Source organism: Lepidochelys kempii, chromosome 7, assembly GCF_965140285.1.
Source record: "Lepidochelys kempii isolate rLepKem1 chromosome 7, rLepKem1.hap1, whole genome shotgun sequence".
NCBI classification, from domain to species: domain Eukaryota; kingdom Metazoa; phylum Chordata; order Testudines; family Cheloniidae; genus Lepidochelys; species Lepidochelys kempii.
In genome coordinates, this window is record NC_136386.1 from 88,655,805 (window position 1) to 88,674,430 (window position 18,626).

Below are 18,626 nucleotides of genomic sequence, written 5' to 3' on the forward strand. Positions count from 1 at the left end.
ATGGATCAATGAATGATTAATCATTATTCCATTACCAAGGTAGTTCATGCTTAGCTGAACATTGTACATAAGCAAGGATTCAACCACTTTGTTGTATATGAAGAAAACAGCATATCCTCTCAAAAATTATAGCACTTTTTGATTTTTTTAGAATGAATATTCTGAGATTTTGCAGGTAAAAGTTAACTAGTTTCAGTTAAAATTAATTTTAAAAATTGGTCCTTTAAGAAATTTAGTGCCCAGTAGCAGGTTGTTTCTGTATCTCAGATGATCTTAATAATGTAATAACACAGACACTTCAAACTTTCTTTAGAGTTTAAACTAAATGGGATTCATATGCATAGATTGCATATGAAGGTATTTTTGATTAATGGTACTACTTTGTATTACTGTTCATAACTTCAGCAGGACCCCTGAGGAATAATTTTCTATTACACTGAAGACCATGTGCAACTGTTCTCTGTCAAAATGGCTGCCAACGCCCATTGTTGTCAATGGGAGTTTGGTCAGAACCTGACCATGATTAGATGGCCATTTGAGTTTTAGGCCAAAACATTTTGATTTAAAAATTTTTTTTTTCTGTGAAAAGCAGATATTCTTTGTGACCATTTTAATTTGTAGTTTAATCAAAACCACAATTTTTCATTGAAAAACAATTAACATGGAAAAATTTTGAACAGCCCTATTCCTGTACAGTAAGTGGAGAATTAATTGTGACTTTCACAATTCCCTGGTGCGCTCTTTGAATAGCATAGCCATATGCTGCCCCTTACTCAGATCAGCTTACAAAACTACGACCTGGCCCCTAAACTAAACAGTGCCATTTCTTGTTTCAGTAACATTTATTTTGCTTTTTTCAGTGTATCAGAATACATCAGTTTGTTAACTTTGGTCCAAAATTATACTTTTACCCTATTATACATCTGTAGTTACTGTACATTTCGAGTAATGATAGTAGAATGTAGTCCCTGATAATTAACTCTAATTTCCAGTAATGTCTAAACTTATCCTGGCAAACTCCTTTGTCTATTTTTGTACCTGTGTTATTATAGTTTTCTACTAATAGTCAGAAGCCAATAGTCCAGAATTTATAATGTCAGTCAATGTTGGTTGTGATCAAATTGTACTGTCATCTGATGGTTGTCTTGATGAAATATGTAAAATGAGCTAAAAAGATGTAGTCAGTGTGTAGTGGACAAGGTTATCTCAATTGCTTTCTTGGTGAAAATCTCAGCAGAAAGGGACAGGCTTTTGAGCCACACAGAACTCTTCTTTGAAAGCTTGTCTCTCTCACCAACAGAACTTCATCTAGTAAAAGATATTACTTCATCCATGTTGTCTCTCTAACATGCTGGGTGGGACCAACATGGCTATGACTACATTGCATGCATTATACTACAGTAGTTGTACTTCTTCCAGAAGAGGGTTGAAAATATGTTGTGGCATGATGTCGATTTTACACCGATTTTTGTACTGTACATTCTCTGAATAAATAGAGCACTCAGTTTACACTGATGTCAGACTGGCAACTTTCATGAGTCCCAAACTAACTTCAAAAATGTATCATAGTGCTCTACTTAATGTAGATAAAGTATTTTAAAGATTGTGGGCATTTATTTCCCCCCCATTCCAGCTCCTTTGCAAGGCACTCAGGAATCTGGACACAACTGCTCAGCTAAGAATTCCCTTGACAGAGCAGGTACTATCAACTAGCTTGAACAGGTTCCTGAATCAGCCATCCCCCACCTGAGCATATAGGGCATTTCCCTAGTTTTCTCTAAGTTACACAGTCACTGGAGCAGGTGTGGTTTGATAATTGTGGCTTGCCGATTTCCCCCCAGCACCAAACAGATCTTGGCACAGGAAAGAATCTGGCCCAGTACATGCTATGCTTTGTTGGATAAATACCAAATACTTAGAGGCTAAATGATCAACCTTCTTATGCAGAGCAGATGTCAGAATGAGATCAAAACTTATTGATAGGCAATTTAGTGGCATATTCTCCATGGAATCCCATTCCTTTTAATATGAGGGAAGTGAGGTCAGTCGGGATATGTTTAAACATTTTGGAGTGAGCCTCCTAGCCCAGGTCAAAAGACGCAAGCTAGTGGGCTTGTGCTGTAAAAATAGCTGTATAGCACTTTGAAGTTGCAGCTCGGGGTGGAGCTTGGGCCCTGAAGCCTAGAGTGTGGGGTGGACTTCTGCTGTGATTTGATATTCACCTGGTGGTTTGTTGTTCTTTAAGCTTTCTATGGCTATTTTAAGTTCATCCAGAGTAATATCCTCACAGCAAACATCAAGTTCTGCCATCTTCCCTGCAAACGATGGCGGGGGGGGGGGGGGCAGAATTCCTAACTGTAAGAACAGTAGGACAATGATACAGGTTGCCTAGGGAGGTTGTGGAAGTTCCTTTGCTGGAGGTTTTCAAAAGCAGGCTGGATGGTCATCTCTATTGTATGGTTTAGACACAACAAATCTTGTATCTTCGCAGGGGGTTAAACTAGATGACCCTTGCAGTCCCTTCTAGCCTTATGATTCTATGGTTATCAAAGTTAAATGTTATTTCTGGTGAGAGTCTGTTAAGGATGTCATGGGAAGTGTTCTGTCCATCTTTTCATTTGCTGGTCTAAGGTTTTCCCTTGTTTATCTTTCATTGGACCTTCCCCGCTGTGGCTAAAGTCTCCAGCAAGTCATATAGTGGTTTGATAAAGTGTTCTCATGTGTTCCTCCATTGCTGCCATTTCTGTTTCCAGTGCCTATCTATTGATCTTTTTCTGGCTGATCTTTTTTTTACTTCTTTATCTCTATATTCCTCTTTTCATTGTTTACTTTACTTTGGCCTTAAGGCATTGAGTAGATTTAACTTAGCTTGGTTTCTTTATGCAGTAACATCCCACATGGCCTTAATGGTCCACTCTTCCTTCCTACCTTTGCTAGATTCAAGATGGTCTCTGCTAATGCTAATGGCTTCCCATGACATTTCTTTATCATTTTAAATACTGTTTCCTCCATATTTGAAAACTTTGTTTGAACGCTGTAATTCAGAAACTTTCCTTATTTGTTCATCCCCAAGCTTAATTATGTTAATCTTTCTTGCAATTTTCTTTACTCGTAGTTTACTCAATTTCATTTTCATGGTGGTAATCCATGGTTGATGATCACTGCCTACATATGCCCCGTTGAATATGCAGACATGTTGAAGTGATGATTAGAATGTTGTATGTACAAAAATGATCTATTTTATTTTTAGTAATGCTGTCAAGTGAGGTCCATGTTGTCTTCTGGTTCTCTTTATGAGGAAAGCGTGTCCCTCTAATAATAAAAAAGAAAAGGAGGACTTGTGGCACCTCCTTTTTGCGGACACAGACTAACACGGCTGCTACTCTGAAACCTCTAATAATAAAGCGATTCAACTGACATAATTCAAGAACACACTGGCCACCATTTTGATGGAAGCCAGTTCCATGTGTGCCATTATGCCATGATTGTCTGTCCCCACCGTAGCATTCATATTGCCAAAAACAATGAGAATATCATGTTATGGGACTGTGCTGATGAAGTCCTGCAGAATATTATAACAAGTAGCCTGATCATCCTTGTCATATTCATTCATTAGAGTATAACATTGAATGACAGTGTCTGAAATCTTGCCTGTATAATTTTGCCATTAACTGATTACCAGTCTAAAATTGCTCTTTGTGAATCAAAATTCAAGATCAACGCAACCCCTTCTCTTCCTCCATCTGGATTTCATGGGTAAAATCAGTTTTAATTGTTGTTTTTCATTTTCATAGAATCATAGAACTGGAAGGAACCTTGAGAGGTCATCTAGTCCAGTCCTTTGCACTCAAGACAGGACTAAGTATTATGTAGACCATCCCTGACAGGTGTTTGTCCAATCTGCTCTTAAAAATCCCAATGATGGAGATTCCACCACCTCCCTAAATTTATTCCAGTGCTTAACCACTCTGACAGTTATGACTTTTTTCCTAAAGTCCAACCTAAACCTCCCTTGCTGCAGTTTAAGCCCATTGCTTCTTGTCCTATCCTCAGAAGTTAAGAAGAACAATTTTTCTCCCTCCTCCTTGTAAAAACCTTTTATGTACTTGAAAACTGTTATCATGTCCCCTTCTTAGTCTTCTCTCCTCCAGACTAAACAAACCCAATTTTTTTCAATCTTCCCTCATAGGTCATGTTTTCTAGACCTTTAATCATTTTTGTTGCTCTTCTTTGGACTTTCTCCAATTTGTCCACATCTTTCCTGAAATGTGGTGCCCAGAACTGGACATAATACTCCAGTTGAGGTCTAATCAGCGTGGAGTAGAGCGGAAGAATTACCTCTTGTGTCTTGCTTACAATGCTCCTGCTAATACATCCCAGAATGATGTTTGCTTTTTTTGCAACAGCATTACACTGTTAACTCATATTTAGCTTGTGATCCACTATGACCCCCAGATCCCTTTCAGCAGTACTCCTTCCTAGGCAGTCATTTTGATTATATCTGCTTCTGGCCACCTGCGTTCATTAATACGAAGAATGTCTGTGTTATAATTTTCCATTTCTTTGATGATTTGGGCTGACTTTCTGATGGTAACATAGTCCTCACATTCCAAAAGCCCACCCAAAGTTAGGAACGAGCCTGGAACAGTCAGTTCTTCAGGGCAATAGTGTCCTTTCATAGCTGTTTTTCGCTGATATCATCATGCTGTCTATTTGAGGGCTATTTACTGATCCAAGGATCTGTATTTGGCATTTTATTTGTTCTACTGTTTCCATAACAAAAGTATTGTATGGGATTAAGTCAACTTCATGCCCAACCAGGAGAACCAGAAGACTGATTCTATTTTTTTTTTTTTGGCCTGGTCTCTGCCCTTCAATCTGTCATGTTTGTTTAACCCTAATGCCCATTGAAGTAACTCTTGGGGTCATGGAGACATACAGGTGACCCCCAACACATCAAGGTATCAGTCTCTAGGGGAGATTAATATTAAATACCTCAATGATAATACTGAAAAAGGGATTCTGAAAGAATAGTAAGATTCATAAGTACATAAAGATAAGGTATATACTATAGCAGTATATATTGAACATATAGTTATTAACTCAGTGGACTAGTAGTCGGAACAGAATTAACTAGGGCTACTGTAATAGTTTTGTTTTGTAATATTTAAGGTTCTTGGATGGAAAACTGCTGGATATCAATAAAGAATTTCAGCCATACCTTGGGCAAGGAGGACGTATTCTGGAAATCCGCACCCCAGATGTGGTGGCCAATGTTAAGAAGCAGGCACAAGCTGTAGGCTACACAGAAGGGGCATTGCTTGCTTTGGCTGTCATAATCATCCTTTGCTGCATGCCTGCTATTTTAATAGTTATGGTCAGCTACAGACAGTAAGTACTCCAAATTTCTTTGTAATTGAAAATTCTTTCTTGTAATCTGTACACTTACTACACGGGGAATTACAGTTGGTAGCCCTGAACACTGGTCTGCTTTGAAAGCTGTCCCACATATCCAATCTAAAGTCTGGTTATTTTTAATGTCCTCCTCCTCCTCATGTCTTTATTTATATATATATATATATTTTCTATTTATTATATATAAATGATGGAGTAATTATTTCAGATTATAGATGAAGTGAAACCAAAATCCCGAATCCAAATATCTAACACGTGAACACGGATTGCAGTCTGAATTTCATATCTAGATTTCTCTTTATCATGCTTCAGCCAGAACTCTGGGTCCATATATGCACAAACTGTTGGTAGCTCAGTATATGAATCGAGATTCAACTTTTATATTGCAGGGAAAATTAGATGACCCAAAATTTTATTGTGGCTCTAAAATATGAGGCAGTTATTATTTTTGATTTTTTCAGACCTGTGAACTACTTGGTTCCAGCTGGGACTAAAGTTCAAGCATCAAAACATACTGTAGAAAGGTTGCTCTTGTTGTATTCTAGCTCTTTTTGAATAGGCAGAAATCTCATGAGAACCTATTTGCTTTAGATTTCTTGTTACATTTAATAGATGCAAGAATTTTAAACAGTTTGGCTAACAAATGGATAAACATCTCAACTTTTGGGTCTTCATCTGACCCAACAGTTTGAGGTTCTCTCATTAATACATCTACTCAGTTGGAAATTGAGACCAGATATAACATTTCCTTTTTCCTTTCAATAAAAAAAATTAAGTGTCAATATACAATCTCTGAGCATCCTTCCAATTATTTAAAATTACAAAAACAAAGTGCAATTCAGTCAGCTCACACCTTCCGCCAGACAGTAGTTGATAATCAAATACGAACACCCCCATACATCAGCCTATACCTCAATCCCTCTCCCTCTCTTCAAAGGCCAGGTAAAGCAAATGGGCCCTGCAGCATGCCCTATTATGCAGCAAATCTTAGCTACTTAGAACCAAGTGTGGGAGGGCTTTCCAGAGCTCTGAAGTTCTTACAGAGGATGCCCCGCTATCAGATCTCTGTCTGTTATATTGGGGCGATTAAGTACCAGTGCCTTTGCAGACTGCAACTTGAGGCAGTGTATCACTGGGTGAAAGAATATAAAGAAGCCAATGCACGTGTATTATAATAGATCACTGGAATATGAATATTACTGCAGGTCTACAATATGGTGTAATTTACCAGGTGAGATTTTAGGCTTACCAGTTGTGCTGTTCCTTCCTACATGGTAACTGGAATAGAACACAGTACTGTTTGTCAATGCCCTGTCATAAGCAACTGCAACGACAGTGACATACATTGAGTTGTACTTATGATCGGGCTAAATTTGGCTGTATCTTTGTCTGTATCCATTATATATTGTATGTGGATACCACTTTGGGCTCTAGATGATAAAATCAAAGGCAGTCTTATGTTTTACAAGTGTAAGTTGAGTAACAATTCTCTTTAAACTTGTAGTCCTTTTAATTTGGCATTTTTAATAGCTGAGTTAGAATATTTCCTAGAGATAGGAATGATCAACATTCTAGTGGTTTGTGTTATAAATCAAATTTACTTAATCTTTTAAGGAGACATCACTGCATGAAAGAACAGTAGTATGCCTGAAGGCATGCTTAATAGTCACATAAGAAGAGTAACTGTGTTTTATAGCTATTTTTAAATGGCTGATATTTGTTTGCATAACATTTATATCTGAATGTTACCAGGTTTTTTTAGAGAATAAATCCTCCAAAAGGAGTCTGAAAGGCCATCGGTTTAATCAGCTCCTGCACTAGCCAGGGGCTCTACCTGGGGAGGATAACCCTAAAATACCTCAGGCAATCCAGACTGGAGCCCTTCTTTCAGGATTGAATGGGGAGTATGTGCTGAATAAACACATCTTCCAGGTTTCCTATCCACACTCCTCTCCCCAAGCAGTGTTTAAATGTAATTGTGCTTTCCAGGCAAAATATACCATTGAGAGCCCTGCACCTCAGAATATGCTTCCAGAAAATATATCCCTGTGTTGGATCATGTTTCTTGAGTCATATTGTGTTTAAAATTTTCATGCAGTAAATTTTTATTGAACAAAGATTCAAACTCTCATTAGTTTGCAATGTGGTTTTTATGTGATTTCTTTCCAGGAAGAAAAAGCAAATTGCAAAATTCCCCTTGATATCTATAGGAACAGAATCAGGTCCCAAATACATCAGGCTGTTTGTAATCTATTTAGCTGTCATCTATCTAAAATCACAATTTTGTTGTCTACAGGTATCATGTACAGTTGGACTTTATATCAAACCACCACAAATAAATTATTACTATTATGAAAAATAAATCAATAAAATTCATTTAGACTGAAGACAATATAAATTATTTCCATCTTAATATAAACCTTATACTCTATTGAATTGTTTAGAAAACAAGTTTATTGTTGTCTTACTCCTTAGCTCCCCTTTTCCAAAGCTGCTTTAACATAATCTCCCGATCAACAATTCTGGCAAACAAGCTGCTCAATTTTGCCATTTAGTACAAAGATTATAGATGAATAAATGTAACTGTCACAGTCAGTGCACATATAATGGAAACATTAAGACTTGCTTGATATTAGAACTCTTTTGTGTGTAGTAGGTAGCTTTTCAATACTTTCCAGCTCAATGATCAGCTAACATCCAAAGAATTAATTTTACTTATTACCTTTTTTAAAAAATAAAGGTTAAACTAAATGCGTTTTACATTGCTTACTTTTAATGTGAAATTATCACTGTTAAAGCACAGCTCACTGACTGCATGTATTGCTTATAAATATTGTAATACATTATCATTATTATTTTCTTTTAAGTGATGCTTTGAAATGCACTGTCTAGGACAAACCAAAAAGCCAATTATGAAAACTATAGTATGAATTAATCACAACAAGGGTGGCATATTCCACATAGAAGCCAAAATGTAATTGTGCTTTACTATGAAGGACTGTTTCTTTAATATTTGCCATGTTAAAATGAGGAGGCAATTATAAAACTTACATCATCTTTAATATTCCACTTTTAAAAATCCTAATTCATACTTCGATATCCACATCTTTAATCAATGTTTTTTTCAGATTCTGTGTAGCCCATAACTGATTTGTCCCCCAGTAATTCATGTTTATGGATGATAGTTTTATAACCGTCTCACAATCACAAAAGGAACTAAATGATTTTCAGTTACTTAAACATAATGGTTCTTAAATATGTCATTAATTTTGCAATTTAATATGTAAAATTATTGTCACTCTTAGTTTATTATTAATATAAGGTTCACTGTTTCAGATAATTGTTGTTGTGAATGGAACACTTCTAACATACCTTTCCCCCCCCTCTCTCTCTCATGACAACAGATTTAAAGAGTAAGTATTTACTTTTAGATTTGCTTCTTACACCTTGTTTAAGAATAATGATTGCTGATCAATATCTGCTTTTTATCATTGTACAAGAACAAAGGCCATTTGAAATTTAAGAGAAGCAAATGTATTGCCAGTGAAAGGAAATGCTTCCTATAGTCAAACTGTAGAATGCATTGCTACCTGAGATCTTTTTGTGGCTGGATTTAAAAAGAAACTTGTCAGTTTTATGACCATTTAATAAAACATTCAGTTATGTGCTAAGAGAAGGCAATCACATTTCATGCTGTTTGCCTGCAGAGAGAAGAAAGGATTTTTTCCCCATTGTACAGCATTATATAATTAACTAGGTACATTTTATGCCTAGGTTTAAAGATAGAATGCCATCTTATAAAAGATCAGGTGTTTGCCAGTGTCATAGACAAGATAGCAGGTTTAGTAAATCAGTGATATGCTCTGAGTGTCTGCTTCACTAAAGCACATGGAGGGGGTCTGAGGCCTATGGTGAAGGTGAAATAATGCTTCCACAACAACAATCTCTCTTTTTCTCTGTGAAGAATTTTCTGTTGGGGCTGTGTGGGCCATGGAGGCATGACAACGCCCCCTATTTAAGTCATGACTCTAGTGAAGGTTAATTCTGGTGAGAATCAATTCCATGAGTGCTCCTAAGAAGTCACAGTATGTTTACGCCAGCTGTCCCTTCTACTCCAGGAGCCAAATTGCCAGGAAGGGGAAGCCAGTAAGATGGTGCCTGCTTCTGTTCATATAAGAGGTCCTTTTCCTTTTGATCCTGAAAATTATGATACCAGAGGGACTTACTCTTGCCAGCTCACAGGCTGCCATCCCTCCCCGTTGATGGGATGCTTCAAAAAACTTAGAATTAAATGTTCTCTTAACTTTTTCACAGGCTCTGCCAAGCTAGGGAATCCAAGTAATAGGGTTAAGCGCTAAAATACCTTGTATATGACACATACATACTAAATAAATAATAGCTTGATATTACATATAGTTTATATTAAACTGAAAACACCCCCACATATCTGTCTATATATGTGTATTCTCCAATAAGCTTGATTTTTTTTCTATGTTAATTGAACCACTTACTTTTTACATCATTTATTTTATTACCTTAATTTGAATTTGGAAATGTGGACAGACATGCTGAAGAAAACACTATAAAATGTGAAGGCTTTGCTTATGTAACCCACACACTTCCTGGGTGTGGTATTCTATCCCATCTAGTGGCATTGAGACCACTTAGAGAGAGATTAATGAGTCTGCTCTAGAGCCTTGGCTAAGGGCCATATGGCTTTTAGTTCATGCAGTAAAGACTCATGCATTTAGCTCCAGAGCTCCCAGGTTCAATTCTGCCCACCAACAACTGGCTATGTCGGTGGTACACTTATATAGAGCACAGTATAGACCAGAAGGATCCTGTCCTTTGTGCTGTTTACATTTCTGTCTCGTTGTGTAATTTTGTAATCATTGGGTGATTGTTCTTTACCAAGATTTTGAAGTAGTATAGCCTTAAAATAGGATTATAGTACAGAATCCATGGGTTCCGTGGCTGCGTGTGGCCTTTTAATGTTTATGAGATGTCATTAGCAGATATTGACTTCTGTTGAAGTGAACATCATGATTTATTGACCCAGGAGATAAATGTTCCTTGAAACATGAAGTCAGTAGGCCAAATTCATCCCTGGAGTAACTCAATTCAATTAAATACAATTACATCCAGGCTAATTTAGCCCACTATCAGTAATGGTTTTATACTATGAATAGTGGATATCCCAGAAATACTTGTTTATGAATATCATTATTTTAAACTAGCATTCTAAAGGGGAAATGAAGGTAGCTGTTCAGAAGAAATAATTATTGGATAATGCCAGAGCAGTTCAGGTCTGAGAATTTCAGAATTCAGTATTGTTAATTTGGGGGGTAAGAGCTTGGTAACTCTAGTTACCATCCAAATCTTTTCAGCCAAATATGAGAGGATTTTTTTAAATGTAACAATGCTGAATACAGGTAGATAGATATGAAACAATAAAATTTTCTAATGAACCAGTTTTACTTCTCTATTTTTAAATTATTTTAGAACTCCAGTAAATGACATCTTAGCTCCAGGCACTACCATAATCTAAATGTGAAGAATAATAATCATGATTTCTTTTGAAAATCAAGGTAGAGTCTGTTGTACTCTATTCTGAATTAAATTTCTCTCAATCCTGTTACCAGTTACATGGTAATTATTTGTTCTTTCTGACCCTTATCAATGAACTAGAGGGCTTGAATTTATGGTCTTCATGTTGACTAGAGCTGGCCAAAAAAAGGAAGTCCCTTCCTGTGAAAAATTTCATGGTTTTTTTTTCCTAAAAAATGCAAATATTTTTGCAGAAAGAGATTTCCTGAAACATTTGGTTTCAGGACATCCAAAATGGAATTTTCAGGCTTGTCAGCTGCCGACCTAAAAGACTCCTGTCAATTTAATTTTCTGCCTTGGTTCTCTGCCTCCCTGGAGCTCAGCCTCCTTGCCTCACCTCCAACCCAGAGCCAGGGTTCTCAGTCTCTTGTTACTTTTACTTTCTGCCTGCAGAGCAGGTTCCAGGTGGCCATCATTTCAATTTTCCTGATAGACAATCAAAATTTTTCAACAAAACTGAAATTTTCATGCAGAAAATTTTGATTTTACAAAAAGGGCATTTGGAAAAATCATTCAAATGGGAAATTGTGGACCAACTCTTATGCTGATAAAGGTGTTACAAGTCATAAAAATTAAACTTTGAGGGAGACTTTACAAATGTTTAAATTTAAATGTGACATTAATAAATGTCAATAAATGAAGGACTTTGCCAAAGCAGCCAGTTCACCACATACCACTTGATGAAAACCAGTATTGTTAAAGCTTAATTGTCCTCTTACTCAATTAAATGTAATTGCTAATAAATGTCTTATTATTTCATGATGATCAGGTGGTTTGGCAATTATATAAAAGTGGATGGTCATATTTAGATACATTTTGGAGCTCTGGAAATCCATAATGAAAGAGCAAGCGATAGAGTGATACAAAGCTAAAACAAATTGCTCACATGATTACCTTTCTTTGAATACAAAACAAGTAATGTTTGAGGAACTACCATCTGACTACATGTCAGCCCATGTAAACTATAGAATATTTCTAACACACATTTTTTCCCTCCCTGCACAACTTACCAAAGGCGGCAAGCTGAATGTGCAAAGACAGCAAGAATCCAGATGGCCTTACCAGCTGGCAAACCATCAAGTAGCGCTGCCAATAATCTCTATGAAGAACTCGGTGACAGCACCATGTAAGTATTCATTGTGATTCATCACTAAAATTGTTAGTGAACCAAGGCATAGGTCACGTTTCTGAAATGTCTTTTATTACAACATAATTGAATAGATTTTTCTTGATGAGGGTATGTTCCACAAATGACTTGAGCTTCTTAAAAATCAAGAAAATAAATAAGAGGGCTGGAGACTCAGCTGTGCTGCAATGGCACAAAAGGGACAGAGTAGTCAGCTGGGATCTCTCCTTGTACGGGGAATCTCCAGGGGAAGTAGTATAAAGTGTAAAGCTGCTCATTAGGCATTGCTAGAGCATGCTGCACTTCAGTGTTTTTGGGCCAGCACAACAACCCATAGGTGCTATAGCAAGTTAAAATAGTCCTGAGGCTGCTCTAATTTGCATCAAGGTTAGGGGGCTTGAAAGGTGGCAGAAAGTCTTTACTTCTCAGAGATACTGAATGCAGCTCTGGCATACCTGAGAACTTGGCCCAAAATGTTATTTCTTCCAAGCTGCCTGCTGAATATACTTTTAAAACTCAATCAGAAAACCCATTTGATAGACTTCTCAGTATGAAATATTCCATTGGCTAAAGTTTTTTCTTTGTAAATCTGAAGTAATTTAAATGTTGAAATTAAACACAATGGGGCAATAAAATAGATTGTAAAAAATAGTAGTTAAAGGAAAGCATCTTTTTGCCATTATATGTCGGTAACATATTTGTAGCTGGAATGTGTCTTGGGTCTTCTTTTCTAACAGGATGATATGACCAAAGTCATTGTTCTATTAAGACAATAAATTACTAAGAAAGGGTCACCTGTACTCATGCACTGATGTAACTTAATTGTAATCAAGGGACTCCAAGCAGAAATCAACACAGTATGAACAGATCATAATAGCACAGTACAGGGAAATATTTACACATACAATATTTTTGCTTATACGCTGTCAGAAACTATTTATTACTTTTGTATTATTTTAAAAGAATAACATTGAGATGACAACACTGAAAAGAATAGACTTCATAAAGTATTTGGGAGCGGGGGTGCTGGCGCTATCAAGTGTTGGCTGATTTTTGTTCTATTTTGAAGTCACTTTTTCCCCCTTGATCAGAGAGTTCATATATATATATTTGAGTTTATAAAAATGTTACTATAGCAGGGTGAAGAGTATCATTGCTTTAGTATGTTTTAAATTTTGATTATTTAAAGACAGGGTCTGATTTCCAAGTGTTTTGGGTTGAATTTCTCTTTATGAATAGAGAACCTTTACATTACTCATTGAAACAGGAATAGCGTCTCTTCCAAAATTAACCACTGAGTTTTTTCCCTCTTGGCATTTTATGCCTGTGAATTGTTACGGTTTGGGTAGCTGGAAGAAAGAAGTATGTTTCACAGAAATACAACACACATAGAATTTAAAAGGTTATTGTATGTGAATTCTAGGTCTTGATCTAGGTGGGTCTACTCACATCTTTATAATTACACCCATGCTGACGTACTTTGCTGGATCAAGACCCTGGTTCCTTAAAGTCTAACCCAATTCCTGTGAAAGTAAAAGGATGACTGCAATTCACTTTACTAGAAGTTGGATTGGACTGGTTACAAATGGGCATTGGAAGCTTTATGAGTCTGAATTCTCCAATCTAATTGATGTGCTTTCAGCCAGGCTATGAGCAAGCTTTGTGTTTGTGGACAAAATTTGCACCTGCAAAGTTTTGCATAGGTAAAATGAGTTGCAGATGCAAATCTGAATACTTGCATCTTTGATTTAGAGACACACTTACTCAGATTTGTCACAACACTTCAACTAAAAGTATAAATTTAGCAAATACAGATTTTTCCCTGTAAAAGGGACACCATCTATGGAATATATATATAAATAAACCATTGTAAAAATGACAAGTAAATATTTCCACAGCATTGAGATATTGATCAAGGAATCTCTAGCAGAAAATAGAGATATGGAAAAATAATGTAAATCAATGCACTTAACAATTTTAAAGAGAGAATGTTTTTCAATAACATTTAAATAAAAGTTTATCAAAAATCTGTGGAGTTTAACTGAATCCAATATTTGGTCCAAAGGCAACAATCTACCTCAGAAAATCAATCTTCAGGGAAAAAAAATTATAGTAGAAATTGTAAACTCATTTTCAACTTGCAGGTGAATTGCAATATTACATTTAAATTGCTATAGTATATTATAATCTCATGCATAACTTTATTTTTTCTTATCAACTATTTCTCGAATCTCCAACAATTTTCTTAAATACCAAAGAATGGAAATTTAAGAAAACTGAAAAACTTACTTGTCTTTATTTTTCATGCCTTTCCATAATTGTCCTTTGTCAAACATTTTCTTTCTGTAGTGCTGCCTTACGTCTTATTTTCTTAATTTGTTTTTGGGTTTTTTTGGAAAGTTAAGTGGAACTAAAAATTTTTTTTTTGTTTTAAATTCATCTTATGTCTCATGACTTCCATTCTTTCTCCATCTTTGGATACATAGGCATCAGTAAGTAAACTTACTTCACCATGCATAATGTTTGTAGCCAATAGAAACAGTAGTTGATTCTTCTATGGTTAGTTTATGTTAAAACTGTAATTAATTGCCATTGAGTATCAGCCTTTATTTTACAATGGTGTACTACATGGAAGACATTTACTTTTAAGTGGAAAGATTTGTGTATCTCCTTTCATTTTCCTTAACCCTTTTGTACCAAGTAGTGATTAAATACAGAACTGTAATTGCTGAACTTGAATAGTATTATTTCTAAGGACCTCTAGTCTCAGCACCTACACTCTTTGGTGATTGGTGCTCTCCAGATACCTAAAACAGATTGATAGGTAAGCAGGTTTCTCAAGCTTGCATTCAGTCAGAACCTTTTCATCCTTTACCTATAATTTCTTTTTAGGCAGCCATCACTGCTCTAGTTTGCAGAAATATGACTTCAAACCAATCTGATGCAGTTCCTTGTTAGAACAAAGAGACAAAATAATGTTCTACAAATATTAAGGTTTCATCATAAAATCATATAAAATATAAAAATAGTCTAGCAATCAAGCAGCTTTTCAAATAATCCATTCTCATACGTATCAAGGGTATATCAGTTTGTATGTACTTTATATTTGGAAGCAAAGTGGATCTTCATTTAACTTCAGGAATCATTGATTTTTCCAGTCTCTACATTTGAATATCCATGTGATCCACTAAGATGGCTGAGGAAGCTTGTCCAATATGTGTCAAGGCATATTGTTTAAAAATAAGTTAATGATGTAAAATAACATATCAAATCCCCATGATCAAATACTCATTAAGTATTCACAAAAAGAAAAGGAGTACTTGTGGCACCTTAGAGACTAACAAATTTATTTGAGCATAAGCTTTTGTGAGCTACAGCTCACTTCATCAGATGCTGTAGATCAAGAAAGCTTATGCTCAAATAAATTTGTTAGTCTCTAAGGTGCCACAAGTACTCCTTTTCTTTATTTGTGTGGCTTCTTATTTTACTCTCATTCAGTACTGTTTAAATGTCTTTTCCTCTGTTCTTGAGTGATTTCTCACCTTGGAATGTTTAACCATGCCACAGTAAATTTCCCTTAGCCTAATTTTCATGAAATTTCTTGAGTTTGGGGAGCGGGAGCAGGGGGAGAAACACATTCCAGAATATAGAACTATTTAACTAAGCACTCTTAGAACCGTGTCCTGCCATTTGCACTAAACATTGTACAATACTGGGGCTTGTCTAGACAAATACTTAGTGTGCTTCAAGCTGGGGTTTGAAGCTATAGCACACTGGCAAGTTGTGCACTAATTTTCTGTGCAGACTCTACAGTCACATGCTAGAAGGTTGGGTTGTTTTTTTTTAAACTATTCTTTTTGATTAAAAACACCTGACCCAGTTTTTCTTAAAGTTAAAAAAAAATCAACTTTGGGTAGCGACCAAGCCTGGAAAATTTCAACTGGAAAGCTGAAAATATTAGACATTTACTGAAAACGGGGAATAGAAAGGAACTCATAGGCAACTTTAGTTTATCATGTAGTTGTCATTACTACTCTAGCTGTACTATAGCTGTAATTGATATACATATAGAACTATAAAGTGGTAGATTTAGAATAATTTAGCTATCATATCCCATTACACATGCGTATTCTGAACATGTCATTTGTGTTCTAGAAAAACTATTTTAGAAACATATTTTTTTTTTAATTAGGACTATTTTTTGTATGACTTCACCTGTAAAGGTACATCCATTAGTTTCAATTGGTTCATCTGTATCAGACATACAGGGAAACATAAAAGCTCTACTAAAGTTACAATTTTAAAATTCAATATGTCATAATTTTCAGGTCTAAAAGACAGTGCTGGGTCTTATTGGTGGAAAATGGGGAATCATCCCTTTACAGGGATTAAGCTCCATTTCTAACCAAATCCAAAATTGACAGAAACTTGTCACTAGGCCAGGAAAATTTTTGTAAGTTCCAGGCCTCAGGCAGCTGCAATTTGGAAGAGGCCAGGTGAAGGATGCTTGAAACAGTTTGACAATTCTTTTAAGAGTTTGGAATATTAGAAGTAGTCCAAGCGACATTATATTTTCCCATGTTAGGTTCAATAATGTGTAGTATAACTGTTACTAACAAACTATGTGGAAAAATGTGTCAAGTCTTTGTTTAGATCACTGTATCAGGGGAAATAATAATTGAAAAGGAAAGTGTCATTGTTTCCAAGGATAGAAAGGCGATGTGGTTAAGGTTAGAACTCATTTATGTAGGTCAAAGCTTGTTTTCTTTCTCTTTTCTTCATATCCTTTTCCTCTGGAGAAGATGTAAAAGTAAATGTCTTGCCTCAGTAGACTTTTGTAAATATCTATTTTGAATAACAATATGTTCGAAGTAATGCTATGGCATTCATTTACATCATAAATTCATTTTTTTCTCATGAAAATTTATGTACATGCATGTTTCCTTACATGTGATTATCTTCTTTTCTTTCAAGTCTTTTTCTTCTCTACCATTTCCAACAAAGCAGGGGAAAAAAGTCAGTCTTAGAAGAAGGAGACCGTCAAAGAGTAATAAGCAGCTTTGCTTCACGTGCTATTGAGGCTCACAAGCAGTCTAATATCAATGGATCGTTGAACAATAATCTCCCCAAATCTGCAAGTAACATTACATTTTTATCTGATGAGAACCCACTAACAACTCAGAACCCTTTGTATATAGAAGGTGTTGTTCAAGGTTCACCCAGCTCTTCATTGCTCCTGAAGAGGAAAGATGTTTTAGACAGTCTTTCACCTAGAAGATTAGCCTTGAAAGATGCCCTTTTGGGGTGCCCTTTGGGAGGTATTCACCGTGCATGGACATTACCAATTCGTATTACTAGGAAGCATGTGTCTGATGCTCTAAGTAGGCCAATTATCATGGATCCAGTTCAGTGGCAACAGGAAAGACTCAAAGCAGAGAAGGAAAGAACTGACAATCAGCACAGCAGGGTTGATATTAGCAGTCCAATATTTAAAAAAATTATTGGCACTAAGTTAACTGTAAAAGAGAAGGCAAGACAGTTTGAGCAACAGGCTTTGCAGGAAATGAAACAAGTGAAATCCTATGATATGAAATGTTCACATTCACCAACACACAGCAACTGCCACGAAGAAGGAGAAAATACTCTAGAGTTGTCTCCTGAATGTCTGCTTGCTTCTCCATGCCATCGCTCTCCTCCTTTCTCCTCTTTGACACCTTCTACTGAAGTAGTTGAATTTCAATCACTGGCAGTTCCTTCAGTAATCATCACTCATCATGACTGTCCTGAAGAACTTTCTCCTCCACCAACTCACAAACCACCAACTCCTTCTTTTAGGATAAAGAGCCCAGTTCACCAGAGTTTTCTGGCTGCTCAAACCAAAGTGGAAGTAACAGAAAGCATTCCAGATCCACCCAAAACTCCCCCTCCTCCACCACCCCTGCTGCCACCTCCTCCTCCAACTCCTCCTCCATTGCCACCACAACCTCCATCTCTTCCTACCATTTCTCTAGCCCTCTCCTCCTCATCTAGTCTAAGTACCCAGCACCCTTCCCCTGTAAAGCATACTAAGTCCCCTGCCAAACAGCTACCAGTGTCATCACAGGCCACAGCACCTGAGTCACCACCTCACAGGGAGTTGAAAGGGATTCTCAAAAATATTCACAACTTAGCAGATATTGAAAAATCTGTGGCTAACATGTACAGTCAAATAGACAAAAACCACATTCTACCCAAGCACATATCCAAGCTTAAACCAATTGCAGCATCCGAACTGCCAACTACAGAAACTGTTGCTGAGCACAGCCAGCAGAATGGCAACTTGAGCTGTATAGTTGAGGAACTTGAAAAGCGATTCCCATCCCAGTCCACTGCATTATAAATTGCAGTTGAATTTTTTCTGGTGTATATTTTGCATGACATGGCTATCATAGTACATGTTCCTCATATGTTCCATAGCTAAAGTACTTCAACACTGATG

At 36.4% G+C, this 18,626-nt stretch overlaps 1 protein-coding gene across 5 annotated transcripts in view; it reads left to right on the plus strand.

Moving 5' to 3' along the window:
- PCDH15 (protocadherin related 15) overlaps positions 1 to 18,626 on the plus strand; it is a 1,335,873-nt gene that overhangs the window by 1,298,736 nt on the left and 18,511 nt on the right. For all 5 annotated transcript variants that reach the window (XM_073353680.2, XM_073353679.2, XM_073353690.2 and 2 more), the window contains 2 exons: positions 5,173 to 5,391; positions 12,038 to 12,148. In XM_073353680.2, coding sequence (XP_073209781.1) covers positions 5,173 to 5,391; positions 12,038 to 12,148 — 330 coding nt within the window. The remainder of the gene's footprint in view (positions 1 to 5,172; positions 5,392 to 12,037; positions 12,149 to 18,626) is intronic.